A 16884-nucleotide genomic window follows, 5' to 3' on the forward strand; every position below is an offset into this window, starting at 1 on the left:
ATTGGTCGAGTATTTGCTGTCCGACTCGAGTGTGTCATTCAGTGCAAAATAATTAGGTCAAAAACGATTTAATATACTGCAAATACTAGTTGTTTATGTTTATTTATAATTCATTTAGGCGGACAAGGCTACCAGGTAGGCTACTGCCCAGTTAATTAATCTAAAAATATTAACTTTTTTTTGTATTCCCGCCGCCCCCCGATTAGTCGACTTTTGGTCGAATTTTCAGGACTTTAGTCAACCAAGATTTTCTTTGGTTGACTACAGCCCTATCCATAGATGTTTAGTTGAATTATTCAAACACTGCCACCAGAAACTCCAGACACCCACACAGTATGCACACACACACACACACACACACACACACACACACACACACACACACACACACACACACACACACAGACTTTTCTAACAGAAATTTGATGTAAAACCTTATGTCCCTCTTAAAGCTGTACTGTTGACCAGTACATTGAGCATGTTTGAAATGCCCAAACATCATTACACAGGAACAAAGTTTATAGAGAAATGATGAAAATAATCTTGAATAATTGTTGTTTCCGTGGCCTTAGAATTTGATTTCAGCTTTAGGCATTTTGAGTAGCTGGCCTCATGTTCACCCTTGCATGGAAGTTTTCATTATATCCAGAAAATCCCTCTCAAATTAGATTTTGTTATAATGATTTTTAAATTAGATGTGTCTGCATTGTTGCTTTGACTTCATAATGCCTTTTTTATCGTCATTTGTTTGTGACTGTCGCTTAGGAGGGGACATCATACATGCTGGGAAGGAAGCCTGTGTTGCCTAGCAGGACAAAAAGGAATGATATAATCGTTAACATTTAAACCCTCTGTTGTATTTGAATTGAGGCTGAGAAATGGAGTGAGGTCCATGGGGTTAGCCAAAGAGAACAAGATCATAATAGGATGGTGGGGGGAAGCTTCAAAACTGTTCATAATGGGGAACACACAATGTGCTCCCACATTGATTTCAGCACGAAAAGACGCAGTGTGTCTCCCTGAAATGTTTCATGGCAGGGTGAGAAAGTCGTCAGTATTGGCATTTAAACCCTGTGATGACATTAAAACTCCCCTCTGAAACCAACACTAATGAATTTCTCTGAAACTGCATTCACAACCCCCATTCCATTTACCATCACTCATAGAGAACACACACACACATCTGACTGTGTGCTATATATGCAGCACAACCTCATGCAACACATCCTACAGTTAAATAGCATCATGTATATAAGGGCCACTTTGAGTGAGTGAGGTGACAATCGAACTATGGCACAATCAAAAAACAGTTGACTGTTGAAGTAGACCCATGTACAGTTCGATATCTTGATTCATGAGTGAAATACAACATTACAGAAACAAAAAAAAAAAAAGATTTGTTTTCCTTGATTTCTCCTCTTGGTTTCTCCTCATGTCTTGCATAAATATAAAACAAAAACATTGCTCGAGTTCTTGTTTCTCCCTTATGTAGAGTTTGGAATGAAAAAAGTAGAAAGGAGGTTATGGCTTGTTACTCCATTTTTAAGATGGAACAATAAGAAGAGGGATCTTTTCCCTTTGCCATCTTTATAGTTACAAAACCAAAACACAGCTTGTTTTTTATTTATTTATTTATTTTTTAATCTCTGCTAGATGCAGCTTAGAGGCGATCATGTGTTTGGTCCCTCACTTTTATTCACTGTCTAGCTCACTTGACAACCACTGCTCTATTCCTCTATTCCACACTCTCTCTGTGCATACTTCTGGGTCACTACGCTGCTCCCTCACTTCATTCACGGTCTTGCTTGCATGTTTTTTTACCCTATTGTGGCTGTGTTTTGCGTGTTTTTAGGGGGAGTTTACACACTGCTCACTGGAAAGTCAATAGGGCACAGAGCAGACACATGGGAGAAAAACACTGTAAAAAGTGTCAGAGCAAGGGTTAAAATGGGTTACATAGCCTGATGCTGTATAACTGTAAAAAATGATGTGCAAAACAGCTGTCACTCTTTCATATGTCATTAGACTATTTGCCTCTCTTATAAAAAAGAGAATGAGAGAGAAAGAGAGAGACAGAGACCTTTTAGTAGTAATTTTGAATTTTGCTACTTTAATTTGTGCTCTTTTTGTAACACAGTTTCTGTCAAAAGCCTTGTGACTTCTAGCAGAGAGCCACAAATGGCTTGTGAGCCACAGGTTCTTGACCGCTGTAATAAAGTGAAACAGATAAAGAGAGAACAGGAAAAGCTTAGGTGCTTAGGGAGTTTAATGTTACATTTTCTATAGGCTACTGTACTGTATTATGTTTGAATCATACAGTAATTTAATTTGTAATTTGAAAAGTATTTGACAACACAGTTGGCTGCTGAGCCTCAATCAAGGTTTGCTCAGCACATAGGATAACCTTTAGTCCAGAAAAGGCTATGCAATGAAAGGGACTGGGAGATATTAAGGAATGAGGAGAGTAATCAGTGGAATGAAATACAGGCAATTCTTGATAAGAACCTACTACAGACAACCAAGGACCTTAGATTTGGGATGACTATTTATGTTCCATCGTAGCAGTAACTGTAAGCATACAGCCAAACCAGCTGTGGAATGACTTCAGAACAACAGCATGAAGATCCTGAGAGTGGCCAAGTGAAATCCTTCATTTTAATCCCAGTGGTAATCTGTGGAATGATTTCACAGCACATTTCACTTGACCATCTTTACGAAAATCTGCAAAGAAGGAAAGGCAGACAATCCCAAACTGCTACAAACATGTTCAAGAAGACCTAGTTAGATGAATACCCAATTACATGTTGAATTTTTGTGTTTTCATTTTAAGTAGATAACAACCATTACTAAAAACAAGGTTTTACTCTTTCAGTATGAGGTATATGGATATTTTGTGTAGATTGTTGACAAAAAAAAAACTCAATTTAATCCATTACATTATGTCATTTAGCAGATTTTTTTTTTTTCCCAAAGCCACTAACAGTAATCCATTTTCATTCATGTTGCAACACCATGACATGTGGAACAAGTAAAGGGAATTGTATACTTTTCAAATGCAATGTGTACATACGTCCGCTTCTGTCACGGGGGGCTGGAAGGTGGAGGAGGACCCAAAAGCAGGAGCCACAGGCAAAATGCTCAATGAAAAAGCAAAATTTAATTCACGACCGGGAACACAAGAAACTAAGGCAGGCACAACACAACACAGAACAACACAATGAACCAACAAGGAACAGAACTTAAGACAGGACTTAAATACACAAGAACTAATCATCAAACAAGACACACCTGGGGAAGGGGCTGGAGCACAAGACAGGAGAACACAGAGGATAGGCTGAGGGAAACACTGGGAGGGATCAGAACAATCAGGGATGATTAACAGACACAGGGCTCAGGGCTCAGAGCCAGAGTCTGGTGGAAGGCTGGAGGGCAGGTGACCAAGGGCGGGGCGGTGCTTGGGCGGACGGCCAGGGCGCGAAGAACCAAGGACGGGACGGCACTTGGGCGGACGACCGGGGCGCAGGGAACCAAGGATGGGGTAATGCTCTGGCGGACGGCCTGGGCGCCAAGAACCAGGCACAGGGCGACGCTCGGGTGGACGGCCCTGGCGCCGGGAACCAGGCACGGGGCGGCGCTCGGGCGGACGGCCCGGGCGCCGGGAACCAGGCACGGGGCGGCGCTCGTGCGGACGGCCAGAGCGCTGGTGGCCAAGGCGGAACCTCCCTGAATGGCGGCAGTGCGGGCGGCACCAGACTGCAGGCCAACCACGCAGTCCCGCAACGCAGATCCCCGGAAGCCGAGCAGCGGCAGCGTGGACTCGGGACCGGCGGGCAGCGGCAGCGTGGACTCGGGACCGGCGGGCAGCGGCAGCGGCAGCGTGGACTCGGGACCGCCGGGCAGCGGCAGCGGCAGCGTGGACTTGGGACCGCCGGGCAGTGGCAGCGTGGACTCGGGACCGCCGGGCAGCGGCAACGTCCACTCGGGGCCGCCGGGCAGCGGCAACGTCCACTCGGGGAACTTGGACAGGGACTGGGGCCGGGGCAACCAGTCGGACTCTGGGAACTGGGGCAGGGACCGGGACAGCCAGTCGGGCATGGGGAACTGGTACGGGAACAGGGACTGGTGCCGGGGCAGCCGGTCCGGCTCGGGGAATTGGGACAGGAGCAGCCAGTTGGACTCTGGGAACTGGGACAGGGACTGGGACCGGGTCAGCCTGTCGAACTCCGGGAACTGGGACAGGGACTGGGACCGGATCAGCCAGTTGAACACGGGGAACTGGGCTTGCTAGGCTGCTGAGGCTGGTGGCTGGACTTACTGGGCTGCTGAGGCTGGTGGCTGGACTTACTGGGCTGCTGAGACTGGTGGCTGGACTCACCAGACTGCTGGGACTGGTGGCTGGACTCACCAGACTGCTGGGACTGGTGGCTGGACTCACCAGACTGCTGGGACTGGTGGCTGGACTCACCAGACTGCTGGGACTGGTGGCAGGACTCGCTGGGCTGCTGGGGCTGGTAGCTGGGACTGCCGGGCTGATGGGGCTGGTAGGTGGGACTGCCAGGAAGCTGGGACTGGTGTCGGGGTTGCGGCTAGCCTGCAAATTGCCGATACACCCGAGAAGTGCACTCACAGGAGCAGCCGGAGTCCGGGATGCAACCATCGTCCTGACAGAGGAGGTGATCTCCGCGACCTGCTGTGAGATCTGAGCAATTTTATCCATCAGCGTCCGGTTACAGTCGGCCAGTTCCCCAAGCTTCTGCTGATGAAAGTCCAGAAAGCTGCCTTGTCCAGTCAGGGCCTGGGGCACCGGCTCCGTGAGGCTCTCAGTGTGGCCAGTTTGTTTCCAGAAACAAAATTGCTCCGCTGGGTCCTGTATTGGTCGGTTCATTCTGTCACGGGGGGCTGGAAGGTGGAGGAGGACTCAAAAGCAGGAGCCACAGGCAAAATGCTCAATGAAAAAACAAAATTTAATTCATTACCGGGAACACAAGAAACTAAGGCAGGCACAACACAACACAGAACAACACAATGAACCAACAAGGAACAGAACTCAAGACAGGACTTAAATACACAAGAACTAATCATCAAACAAGACACCTGGGGAAGGGGCTGGAGCACAAGACAGGAGAACACAGAGGATAGGCTGAGGGAAACACTGGGAGGGATCAGAACAATCAGGGATGATTAACAGACACAGGACAGGTGTGGCACAGGGAGGGGCAAACAAGACACAGCTGAAATCACTGAAAGGAACTAGGCAAAAGAAACTCAGGAAACAGATATAAACAAAACCATGACAGAAACACATGAAACAGAACCAAACAAAACACAAGCAACACAAAACCATGACAGCTTCTAGAAATCATATAGTTATTTATATACAAACATATTAAAAGATTTCTCTGTGTTTCTGTCTCTTTCTCAATCAGACATAAGCATAAATACACACACACACACACACACACAAACTTGTACACACTCAAAAGCTCTGGTTTCATATCTTAAAATTCACTGTGTTTATTCTGTTTAACTCTAACCCTAACCCTAACCCTAATTTTATCTCTATTTATATAATTTTTTTTATGTTTCTAAAGCACTTTGTGGTGAATGTAATTTTTGTTAAAAGCATTTGGTCGATAAATTTGACAAGACTTGACTTGGCTGGTGTGGTCAGATGGTCTAACTTGACACCCCTCCTGTGTCTTCTGGAATGGTTGCTTGAACAAAGATTAATGATTTCTTCAGAAGTTGATTCATCAGATTTCCATCTTCCTGAAACCATTAAACATTGAACGCTGCTCTTTTCAGGCTGTTGACTTTAGAGGGTTTAGTAGACTTACATGGGTTTTTCTACTGTGCTGTATTTATACAGCCACATTATGGAATGATTTTCTATGTCTGCAGCCATTTGGCTATGGTTTCTGTATACTAATGATACACCTAAATGTATTTGGTACTCCTTCACTTTCAAAGTGTGCTGGCATTGTTAATGCTGGTTACATGTCTGCTCATTACTCCAAAGCCACAGGGTGCTGACACTGTACCATAACTGTAGTGGGGCTATTAAAGGCACAAAATGTTGCTGATGTTGCACCATAGTTATATCAGGGTCAGTACAGGTAGAGAAGGACACTAAAACCCTTAATTCCTCAAATGGCATTCTGGCTGAATGAGAGCCTTGTTAGTTCAGTTAGCAGATCAGCACATAGCACTCTGACAGCTGCTTGATGAAACTAGCATTTTTCTCATGACCATTTGGATATTGGAGAGTGAGATGTTGATGAGGTGCATCTGTGTGTCTGTGTTTGCTCTTGTTCAAGTTTGCGTGTGTGTGTGTGTGTGTGTGTGTGTGTGTGTGTGTGTGTGTGTGTGTGTGTGTGTGTGTGTGTGTGTGTGTGTGTGTGTATGTGTATGCCTTCATGTGTTTGGATGTCTGTGTATGTCCTTGTACATTTTAGGAGTTGAAACAACACTCTTACCCAGTTAACAGTGTGTGTAACAATCAAATAAACTTAAATTTATAGCTTAAACATAGCTAACTAATTTTGTGTGTGTGTGCACAGGAGAACCTGCTGCAGTCTGTGCTGCCAGTCTACATCTCCATGAAGATGAAACTGGCAATTATGGAACGTCTGCAGGACTGTAAAGACAAAGAGGAGCAGCAGCGACTTGTCAAAGATAACAATTTTCACAGCCTCTATGTCAAGAGGCACGAGAATGTCAGGTACAACAATGGAATGGAAGGCGGTGCATTTTATCATATTCTCCAGACATAAGAAAACATGTTCCCTTGGTACATACCCCTGCAAAAATCAGATCATTATCAATATCAGTAGTTTTTTCAGTGAAAGTGATAATTAGGATGCAAAAAATTGCTTCCCCACTAAATTTGTGGTTAATATCACATTTCTTTTATCTGTCAAAATAATTGCAATATAATTTTTTACCATATTGTCCAGCCCTATATGCCTTTGCTGTGCCTTTGTATTGTCACTAATTGGAAAGGAGGGAAAGGATGTAGCTCATTATGTTTTTAAGGCTCCACTCATGGCTCTCTGCTTTCAATCTTTTCTCTCTCCCAAAATCTTTTGGCTATTGTGTTCCTGTTTTGTTTTTACATTCTTCAGTTCTATATTTGCATTTTCAAACTTAAGCATGACTGAGTTCTCCAGTCAAACCAATTTCATTTCCCTTTCTGTCTCCTGGGAGATCTATTTACACTTTCACACTCTCAAAACCTAAGTCATTCTCAAGGAAACTTTTTATAGCTTCTCTATACACCTCCTCATAAAATGGAGGCATGCCACAAAAGCACAGAAGTACTCACCAAAAGCCGAAAAGCTCTATCATTACTTATCGTAATGATAGAGATGAATATATTACATATTTTCAGAGCACTGACCCGATTCAAGCTTTTTTACTTGATGAGGGTTTCATTAATTTAGGAAGTGCTGACAGATACTGGGTCAGCTTACACTGAACTTTGGCAGATGGCTTACTGGCTAATATTTTTTTCTCCCCAGCAATTGCAGACAAGGTACAACGTCTGCTTTACTTAGAGAAGGAAAGTACAATGGGTCATAGATTCTCCTTGAACAGCAGTGCTTTTCTTAGGTGTTTTATGGAGCAGACATAATTATCCATAGGGTAATTAAAGTAAGCTCCAGCATATTGAAAGGCTTCAGACATGTTTAATATCTTACATGCAGTATCTTCAGTTTTTCTTCAGAGCAGTTCACTAGTTTTGAATCAAATTGGTTGGTACTTTACAAAATCCTCACATTAGCTTTAAAAAGCTTTAAAAATATTCAATTCAGGTCATTTCAGGTGAAATATGTTTTATTGGCACAACTGTTGATGGTACTGACAACACAGTTTATAACAATGTAGATTACCATGATTGTATGATAATATCAAAAACTGATATGCAGAAAAACTAATACACAAAAGAGTAGACAATAGTATCCTCTGTACAGTTCATTAAGGTGCTTTGTCTGTGAAAACATTAGAAATGGACTTTTGTATTCTGCCAATTGAGAGGTTATCATGACTGTATCAGTCATGTTTGTCACTGTGTTCTATTAAGCCCATAGTGCACAGGTGTTGAATGATAGACTGCATCCCTGACCTGTCTCTATAATTATCCCAGTCAGACCTGTCATTAACTGCGTTGTCTGTCTCATCACAATGTAGCACCTGGCTGCTTTCAGTCAGTCAGTGGAACAGGTCAAGTTAGGTATCAGTATCCTCTCTGTGGTTGGCTGACTGGCAGCTGTAATGAGGCCAGGATGCAGCATTCATCCAGCAAGTGCTGCTAATCAGCCTGCTTGGAGAGACGCAGTAGTGTGGTGTTTTCAAAACCTGTCTTAAGAAATGTCACAGATTCAGCCCCTGCCATAGTCACTGGGTACTTTTATATGCATACTATAGTAAAGTAATATTGCATAACTGGATAAAGCTAGTTTGTCTGAGTTTGATTATCTCAGAACATTCATGAACATGGGACCAAGTAATAGCATTTCCCCCCAATAACCTGAGATTACTTGGATTTATCTGATAATACAAACAGATCTTGTACATGACCATCTTGATGTCGATCAGAATGTGTACCACTATTTCTCACATCTTGTAATGTACTGCTGCAGCATTTAATACAAGATGTGAGAGCAGACTTGCTGCCCTGTAGCTCAGTGAGTTGAGAATGACATTCACTGAGCCTAACACGTCCAGGATTAGAGGTTCAATTCCCACTGAGGCCCCCATGCTAAAAATGCATGCACTCATTGTACAGCACTTTGGATAAAAGCATCCACAATATAGCACATTTTAGGTTGTCATTAGTGTAAACAAATACAGCACTGAGTCGCCTTCCTCTGTGGCCTTTTTTATATTGACACTTGAAGTCACAAGGAAAATGCATTTCAGTGCTGACTGGCCTATGAAATTTGACATCTCCAGTTGAAACAGGGCACTGGGGAGGGACTGTGGGGGCATTAGACCTTAACAAACATGGAACTAGCAATAGCAGGTGTTTGTTACGATATGGAGAGTAAGCTAACAATATCTAAACATCATTTTTCATTTCATTGTACCTAAAAAATAGCTAAATTGGGCTCTGGTGTCTACATAGCCAAGTAAGTAAAAGATAAAGAAGACTTCTGCATACATGCATCATGATTTTACTACAGTTAAGATAATCAGGCTAAGGCATTAATATGACAGTTGCTGTTGTCAGACTATTATAGCAATCAGGTTAACATCAGATTAAATGTCACTGAGCACTGAACCCTCCTGTATCTGCTGTACCCCAGCTGCTTTGGTAAAATGCATACACTGTAGCTGTGTCTCAGACAGACATACAAAGAAACAAATTTACATAGAATGGGTACTTCAGGGTCTTAAAAACTCACCCTCATTCAGCTCACAACCAGGTCAGGTTAGATAATCCATGGCCTTCTGCAAAGTTTCCACTGTATTAATTTTGCAGTGTTAAGCCACTATAGCAAGGAAATTACTACAACTGCAAGAGAAAATGTGAAATTGAAACACTAATCTTACTGTTATCTAAAACTAAAATAAATGTAGTCCAGATGTTTTGGGAATAATTATTGTATGATTATTAAAACATATTGGACATTAAAACCTCAACTTTAATCATAACTTAGACCCAAAAATGGACAGATATGGGACAAAAGTATAATAATCACCCAAAGCATCATAGCAGCATAAAATTATACAGGAAACACTGCTCTCTGTGATCTGCTGACCTGCAGCTTTAACAAAGACTGGGGGAGGATGCAGCTTTCAGCTGCCAGCCCTGCTAATCAGCCAATCATCAGGTTCACTACAGCTTAATGGGCAAATCAGGTCCTCTCTTTTATAATGAACTAGCAGATAAATGGATCAGACACACTTAAAAATGTTCTTGAGGTGTTAACTGATATTTATCTGTTGTTTGAAATAGGGGACAATAACACTAGGCATTAGCTGCCTAGGTAATTATTTTAGTCAACAAGTCTTTTATTTTCAGGGTTAAAAAATCAGAAGCATATGAACATCACTGGATGTTTCACAATGTCTGCCTTTAGTTTGACTCATCATAAGATTCAGATTAGATAACTGTTCTTCCCACCCTCTCCTTTCCAGCACATAGCATGGCTATATACTGGCTAGGTACATAGCATGGCTAGGTACTAAAACTTGGTATGCCTTCATACTTTTAACACAGTCAGATCAGGAAGCTGCTCAGTGAATCTTTTCTCTTCTGGCCACCATGCAGCTGTACTGGAGCAGGTTTTGGGTTAAGTGCCTTTCTCGAGAGAAAACTGATGGTGGTTTTAGAAGGAGGTGGTTTCCACTGTTCATATATTCCCACATAATTTAGGAAATTTAACCAATGGCCCTCCAGTTACAAATGCTCTTCACTTGTCTTTAAACAACTGTATTTTCAGAGTCGAGCTCCTGCCAATTTATCTCAAAACGATAATGTACTTGAAAGCACAGATGAGGTAACGAGACATGACTACACCACCGTACTGATGAACTAGAGTTACTCAGTTCCAGCCTATTTCATCTTTTTCATAATCCCATGTCTTGTAATGGAAAACAAAGAGATCCTTAGAGAAAATCAAGCTTTTGTTATGTTTTTGAAGGAGAAAAAATTGTTTCTTGTTGCATGTTGTTTGTTGTATGTTGTTATTCTTCAACAAGGTTGCCACTATTACAATGTACAAAAAATTAGAAAAGATTGATTTGGACACAGTTCTGTACATTGCATACAGAATATGTAAAAATAAAAAGGGGAAAAGACTATAAACACATTCATGTCAAAAACATATATCGAGTGTAAACAACATAACATTCTTTTATTTGTGTTTTAAAGCCTAAACATCGGTCTATCTGGATATTTCACTGCACACATTCTTGTGGTGTGTTTGTTAAAGTCTGTCATTTGTCTTTTCTTTTCCTGTAGTATCCTTTATGCTGATATTGTTGGCTTCACTCAGCTGGCCAGCGACTGTTCTCCAAAGGAGCTGGTAATTATGCTGAACGAACTGTTTGGCAAGTTTGACCAAATCGCCAAGGTGAGTTAATGATTCGGAATTTCTTTCTACAGTTAATTGTTATCAGAGGTTCACTTGCAAATGGGACTGTTTACCTCATTATAGGTTGTGGCAGCAATAATCTACTGATTAATGTAATGAGCTTGTGACTGAACTATTTCAGATCTCAGACTAGCTTGGAGAATTTTGGGTGGGTGAGTTGAGCAAGCAACCAATCTCTCAACAAATACTGTCAGAAAGCAAGGCACTTGAATGACATTTGATTCATTAGAAATGTTTGGCAGCCAACAATACAAAGCTGTGGTTTTTCGCTGGCAGCTTCGAGTGTACATGTATACATGATTGTATTCATTATCATGCAACTGCTCCCCAGTGAGATTGCTGTGAATTAATGATTCTAAGTTGGTTAATAAGTAAGTGCAATACACCAATTAGATAATTGGTGAATAGATATATGCTCCTCACTAGAGTGCGGCTCTAGGTTCTGTCCGAACCTGACCTGAGTCCAAGAGAGTAGTAACCAAGCCCTGGCCAAACTTAACAGGCATTTTGTTTTGTTTTATATATTTTTTTTAATGTCTGAACCTGACCCAGTTAATGTAGGCTGAAGCACTGAGTTTGTGTTACCCTGTCAGCTGTTGTTACCATGGTTGCAGCTTGCTTGTTTACCCTGATTACATATAAAGGCACCTTGTAGGTTAAATAACCTTGAATGTTTTATATGCATGCATTGTTTTATATAAGCCATAGGAGTTTTTTTTTACACACACAAAATGTGGCGGATATGACTGAACCTGACTCGAACCCGAACAATTTCTAAATTTTGTCTGAACCCGGCATGTCAGTCCTGTCAGGCTGGGGTCGGGTATCCACTCTATGCTTCACACCCCTTGAAAAAGACTGTAACCTTTGGAATTTATCTGTTCTCATTCCTTGTAGGAAAATGAGTGCATGAGAATCAAGATACTTGGAGACTGCTACTACTGTGTGTCAGGACTGCCAGTCTCTCTGCCTAAGCATGCCAAGAACTGTGTAAAGATGGGCCTGGACATGTGTGAGGCCATAAAGTGAGTGTACACCAAGCACAGAGGTCTACACCAACTTAAACAGATTCACTATTTAGCTCCATAGGGATGTACTGCAGTCACTCAGTTTTGTTATGAATAATGTAGCAGTTGGTGTACTTCACACCACCTAATGTGGCATATTATTCTATAATGGAAGGCTTTGTTAGAGGAGTAATTTTTAACTTATCCACGAATCTAGTTCATGGCAAAGCACATTTGTATTCCCTGAAAAAAATAAAACCAAGAACAGAGGAAACTACGGAGATGACAGGGACTGGACAGCTCAAACATGAAGTAGCCATTTTTATTGTTTTACCATTCTCAGAAGAGTGGGTGGCCGACTTGCATAGTTACTTGCCAAAGTGATTGCTTAAGTAGACCAACTTGACAGTCACAGGAAAAGCCATGACAAGCTTCTTGTGTTTTTTCTGACAAAACTACATGTACTCTGTGGAAATGATGTGGAAATGTGATAGCAAATGTTCTGTTCCAAATTGGATATACATACATGGTGAAAATTACATATGCTTAAAGAATGTAGTATTACAGCAGGTGATTAAATCAGTACATGGTGACTGAGAGCTACTGGAACATGGCTATTCAGGTGTTTAGAAAAGGACTTGGATGGGCTATCAAAGAGTAAGGAGGCTATTTTTGCCTTTTACTATTCTGCTAAAATAAAAGGACAGATCAGATACAATTAAATCATCAAGAGCAATAAATGTGAGCAAATTTGTTTTGGTCACACTGGTGCAGAGATCCTGCTTCAGGAACAGAGCAAGACAAAAGTATCATTCAATATAAAAACATTCAACCTTCAGTATTCAATAGCTTTGCGTGTTCAAGGACTGCCATCGCCATATAAGAAGAAAGCTTTATAGGAAGAGACTTTAGTATAACTGTAATCCCCTCCCAGGCAGGTACGGGAGGCCACAGGGGTGGACATCAACATGAGAGTGGGCGTGCACTCTGGCAACGTGCTGTGTGGCGTGATTGGCTTACGCAAGTGGCAATTTGATGTGTGGTCACATGATGTCACCCTGGCCAATCACATGGAGTCTGGAGGTCTTCCAGGGTAGGTTTTCAGACTTCCATATGAGGAGTTTCATTCAAAGGTACTTGTATTTCTGTAGTTCATTCCTCAACACATAAAAATATTAGTTATTGTATCCTCTAAGTCTTATAGGATGCAATGACTTGTATTTTCATCTTAACATCTTAGAGTGTAAGATGTTACAGTTTTGAAAACAAATGCACCCTAAGCTCTCAGTAATAGTCAGTAGTGAGGTTTGTTTTTATAACTGCAATCATTTTGTCAGAACTTTGTCACAGAGGTTTTTTTATATTATCAGTATTGTATTTTTAAAGTAACTACTAGAATTGATCACAGACATGTATAATCTTTAATTCAAAGAATTCCTTGTCAAATTCATGAGAGACAGTAAAAACCTCCACAGCAAAGGGTGACACTGATGCCACTGAAAATTTGCCAACATTTGTCAACATGTTTGTACCAGAATGCCTCATTATGAAACTGAGTGACCAAATGACTGAATCATCTTGAGCACAATTCAGTATTTGAATGGTATAAGTTTCATGCATTTGTCAAGGCAGGTATTTAATTATTTCCCCCGATCACTGTCTCACTTGGCCAGGCGCGTGCACATCACAGAAGCAACTCTGAAGCACCTGAACAAGGCCTACGAAGTGGAGGAGGGCAATGGCCATCTGAGGGATGCCTACCTGAAGGAGCTCAATGTCCAAACCTACCTGGTCATTGATCCACGGGTGAGCTATTGGTATTACTCATTTATGATGTTGGGCCTGAGGAGCGAGTTTGGTTAAATGGGGAGTAATCGATGATTATTAAGATAATTATTGATTACTCAGATAACGAAATGTTATCTAAAAATTGTTTAACAATAACGGGGCACCACCCTGGAATCAGGGACCAATTAACCAAATAAAGAGCAGTCTCAACAAAAAGGGGTGTTCCTTTAGGAATATGATATCTGAGAGATATCAGGTTCCTAAAGTGAACGCTGAAGGTTAAATTCGAACACTGACCCTCTCAACCAGCCCTTAAAACAGTACCTGTGCAAGAAAATGGCAAACAACTTCTCGTTGCAGTATAACAGAGTTTATTCACCTTCACAATATCAATCAAAATCAATAATGATTATGGGAACAAACATCTATTATCGGCTATTCTATGAAACAACAACTATGTACACCAAGCAATCGTGAGTGTGTGTATGTGTGGGCGTGTATATGTGTGTATGTGTGTGTGTGTGTGTGTGTGTGTGTGTGTGTAGTGGGGGAGGTGTGAGAAAAAGGGAAAGGAAGATGGCGGACGTTGCCACCAAAAGGGGGGTGGTCAGAGGGAGTGACCACCAGGTTTGAACAGAACAATGGTTAATGGTGGCCGCCGGCTCAACACGCTCCTGAGCGAGTGTTCAACTTGAGGCTAGTCACCAAATTGTCTGTTACGTGCAGGGTTAGTAAAAGGGAAGAGATAGGGGACAGAAAAGTAGAAGACTCTAGTAGTAGGGGGAAGAGACGCAGTAGTTGCCTTTATCACTCAGAGAAACAGCAAACAAGCTATGCTCGATCTGCAGTGTCTCTGGCCTTTAGGGGATAAATGCAGCTCACTGGTCTCACCCACAGTGGCAAACTATGCTAACGAATGTGCAAGCAAAACGTTCAGCAGCAACAATACAAAACAAGTTCATCAACACTCTACTTTCGCTAACTCTGCCCAGACTTAAGCCTCTTACTTGGCTCGCTCTCCGGAGCGAGTGCGGTGTGTGTTGAAGTCCGTCCTGGGATCTGGCTCAGGTCCTTAGAGCACAGATGCTGACAGGCGTCTGCTCGCTCTCCCGGCGGGTAGACGGGGCTGGTCCTCGACGAAGTAGTGGAGGGAACAGCGGAGTCGACTTGGTTGAAGGAGCGGACCCCCTGTGGTTTCAAGTGGGGTCTTGTCCAATGCAAGCAGGGAGTTTGAATTTGGGGAATTTCACACCTGGGTGTGAATACAGAATGGCCTGATGGGAAGTGGAGTCTGTAGTGGACTCCCATTGTTTGGAGTGAATGTCCTTTTGTTCCTTCTCAGGCTTTGGAGTTTACATGGAGGCCTCAATTTAGGCTTTGCCTTTGTGTGCAGGCCTGCCTTTGTCTGAGTCACGGAGGCATGCGGCCCAACAATGATATCGCTCATAGTATAGAAGAGTGTTAGAGAAAAATTGTGAGAAATATCCACACTTTGAAAAAAAAAAGATTCCTACTCTTAAAAATAATTGTTGGTATGAATGTAAAATACATTGTGAAATCCAATAAAAGTTATGTTATTTTAAAATTTCATTGCAGTACAACAGTGTTTTTGAGGGTAGATTGATCTGTGTTTTGAAAAATTGACCTGATCTTTCTCTTTACTTAAAAATCATTCTTTTCACTTATTTTCTTACCCAGCCCGTGTGTATAAAGTCATACATTTCAGCTCATTTAATGTGTTGTAAATGGAATAAATGTGTGAATGTTTATCTGTCTAAGTCTAAGGACCAGTCACTGAACAACCGCAGCGTGCCTAAACCTCGGGTGAATGATGGTCTGAAGATGCGGGCATCTGTGCGTATGACCCGCTACTTGGAGTCCTGGGGGGCTGTCAAACCCTTTGCCCACCTCCAGAGCCGAGATGGCTTCACCACAGACACCATGGTCAATGGCAAGACACGCTGCAAGGTGAGAGAAAAATATATTTGAAATGTGTCAAAAAATACTCAAAGCTACGTGTTGCTGTATTGGTAATTTAGGACAAGGTACATTATGTGTAGTGACATAGTAAATGAAAAGTGCAATCTATAGATACTGTCATTTTGGAAGTACCAACTTTTAAAATGTGCTAGTTGAAATGCTGCAGCACTTGGCTGAATCGCCAAAGGAGAATTGTTTGGAAAAAAGGTGTGCTCTCTTTTAAGTGTTGAATGTTTCAGCATTTGATTTGGTAACAATCTGCTCAAGAGATATTATATACAGTTTTAATGCAGGATAATTACAAGAAGAGGGACTTTATCTACCATCATATGAAATCTCCATCTTAATGACTGGGGTACTTGTCCCCATTTTTTCCAGGATATCCCTCTGCGATCAGCCCCCTGTTCCAAGATCACTGAGAGGTAAGAACAAGTGTGAGCTGGTAGCCACAAAAAGAACAAGGAGTTTTGTCTCCTCTTGGTGATTATTTTTATACCTTAAGCGAAAAATTGAACAAGCACACATGCTGTTATTCACCCATGTCCTGCTTCTTACTTTACACACATTCACCTGTGGAACTTGGCTTGTATAACATCCGGCTTGCAGGTTTGGGAGAGAAGAATGGGCCTCATTAATTCTCCCTGCCAACATCTTCCCAACTTGTCACCAGCAATTCTCAGCCAATTCCTGCCAGTTGAAACAACAGTAATAACTTGTCAAAATGTTATCAAATTGGCACTCTAAATGGGTGTAAAATGTTGAACATGTTATTGTAGTATGTTGCTAGATATTATAGGATCATCTGATAATTTAATAACTGCTGGAAAAGGTATTATATTTTAAAACGTGTTAAAATGCCTCTCTAAAATGGATTGAAAATGTCATAAAACAAATGGAATCAATGATGTCTTATTATCACATTAATTGGCAGGTATTACCTCTTACAAAGGTGTAACATGTAACTGATGTAATATATTGACTATTAATGCACCATCTCCTATTCTTAC

General features: G+C 41.8%; 1 protein-coding gene across 3 annotated transcripts in view; it reads left to right on the top strand.

Moving 5' to 3' along the window:
- Window positions 1-16884, top strand: part of adcy7 (adenylate cyclase 7) — a 124028-nt gene that overhangs the window by 71889 nt on the left and 35255 nt on the right. For all 3 annotated transcript variants that reach the window (XM_030078613.1, XM_030078620.1, XM_030078626.1), the window contains 7 exons: window positions 6561-6721; window positions 10970-11081; window positions 12000-12127; window positions 13044-13202; window positions 13783-13915; window positions 15677-15865; window positions 16256-16299. In XM_030078613.1, coding sequence (XP_029934473.1) covers window positions 6561-6721; window positions 10970-11081; window positions 12000-12127; window positions 13044-13202; window positions 13783-13915; window positions 15677-15865; window positions 16256-16299 — 926 coding nt within the window. The remainder of the gene's footprint in view (window positions 1-6560; window positions 6722-10969; window positions 11082-11999; window positions 12128-13043; window positions 13203-13782; window positions 13916-15676; window positions 15866-16255; window positions 16300-16884) is intronic.

Source organism: Myripristis murdjan, chromosome 3 (genome assembly GCF_902150065.1).
Source record: "Myripristis murdjan chromosome 3, fMyrMur1.1, whole genome shotgun sequence".
Classification (NCBI taxonomy): Eukaryota; Metazoa; Chordata; class Actinopteri; order Holocentriformes; family Holocentridae; genus Myripristis; species Myripristis murdjan.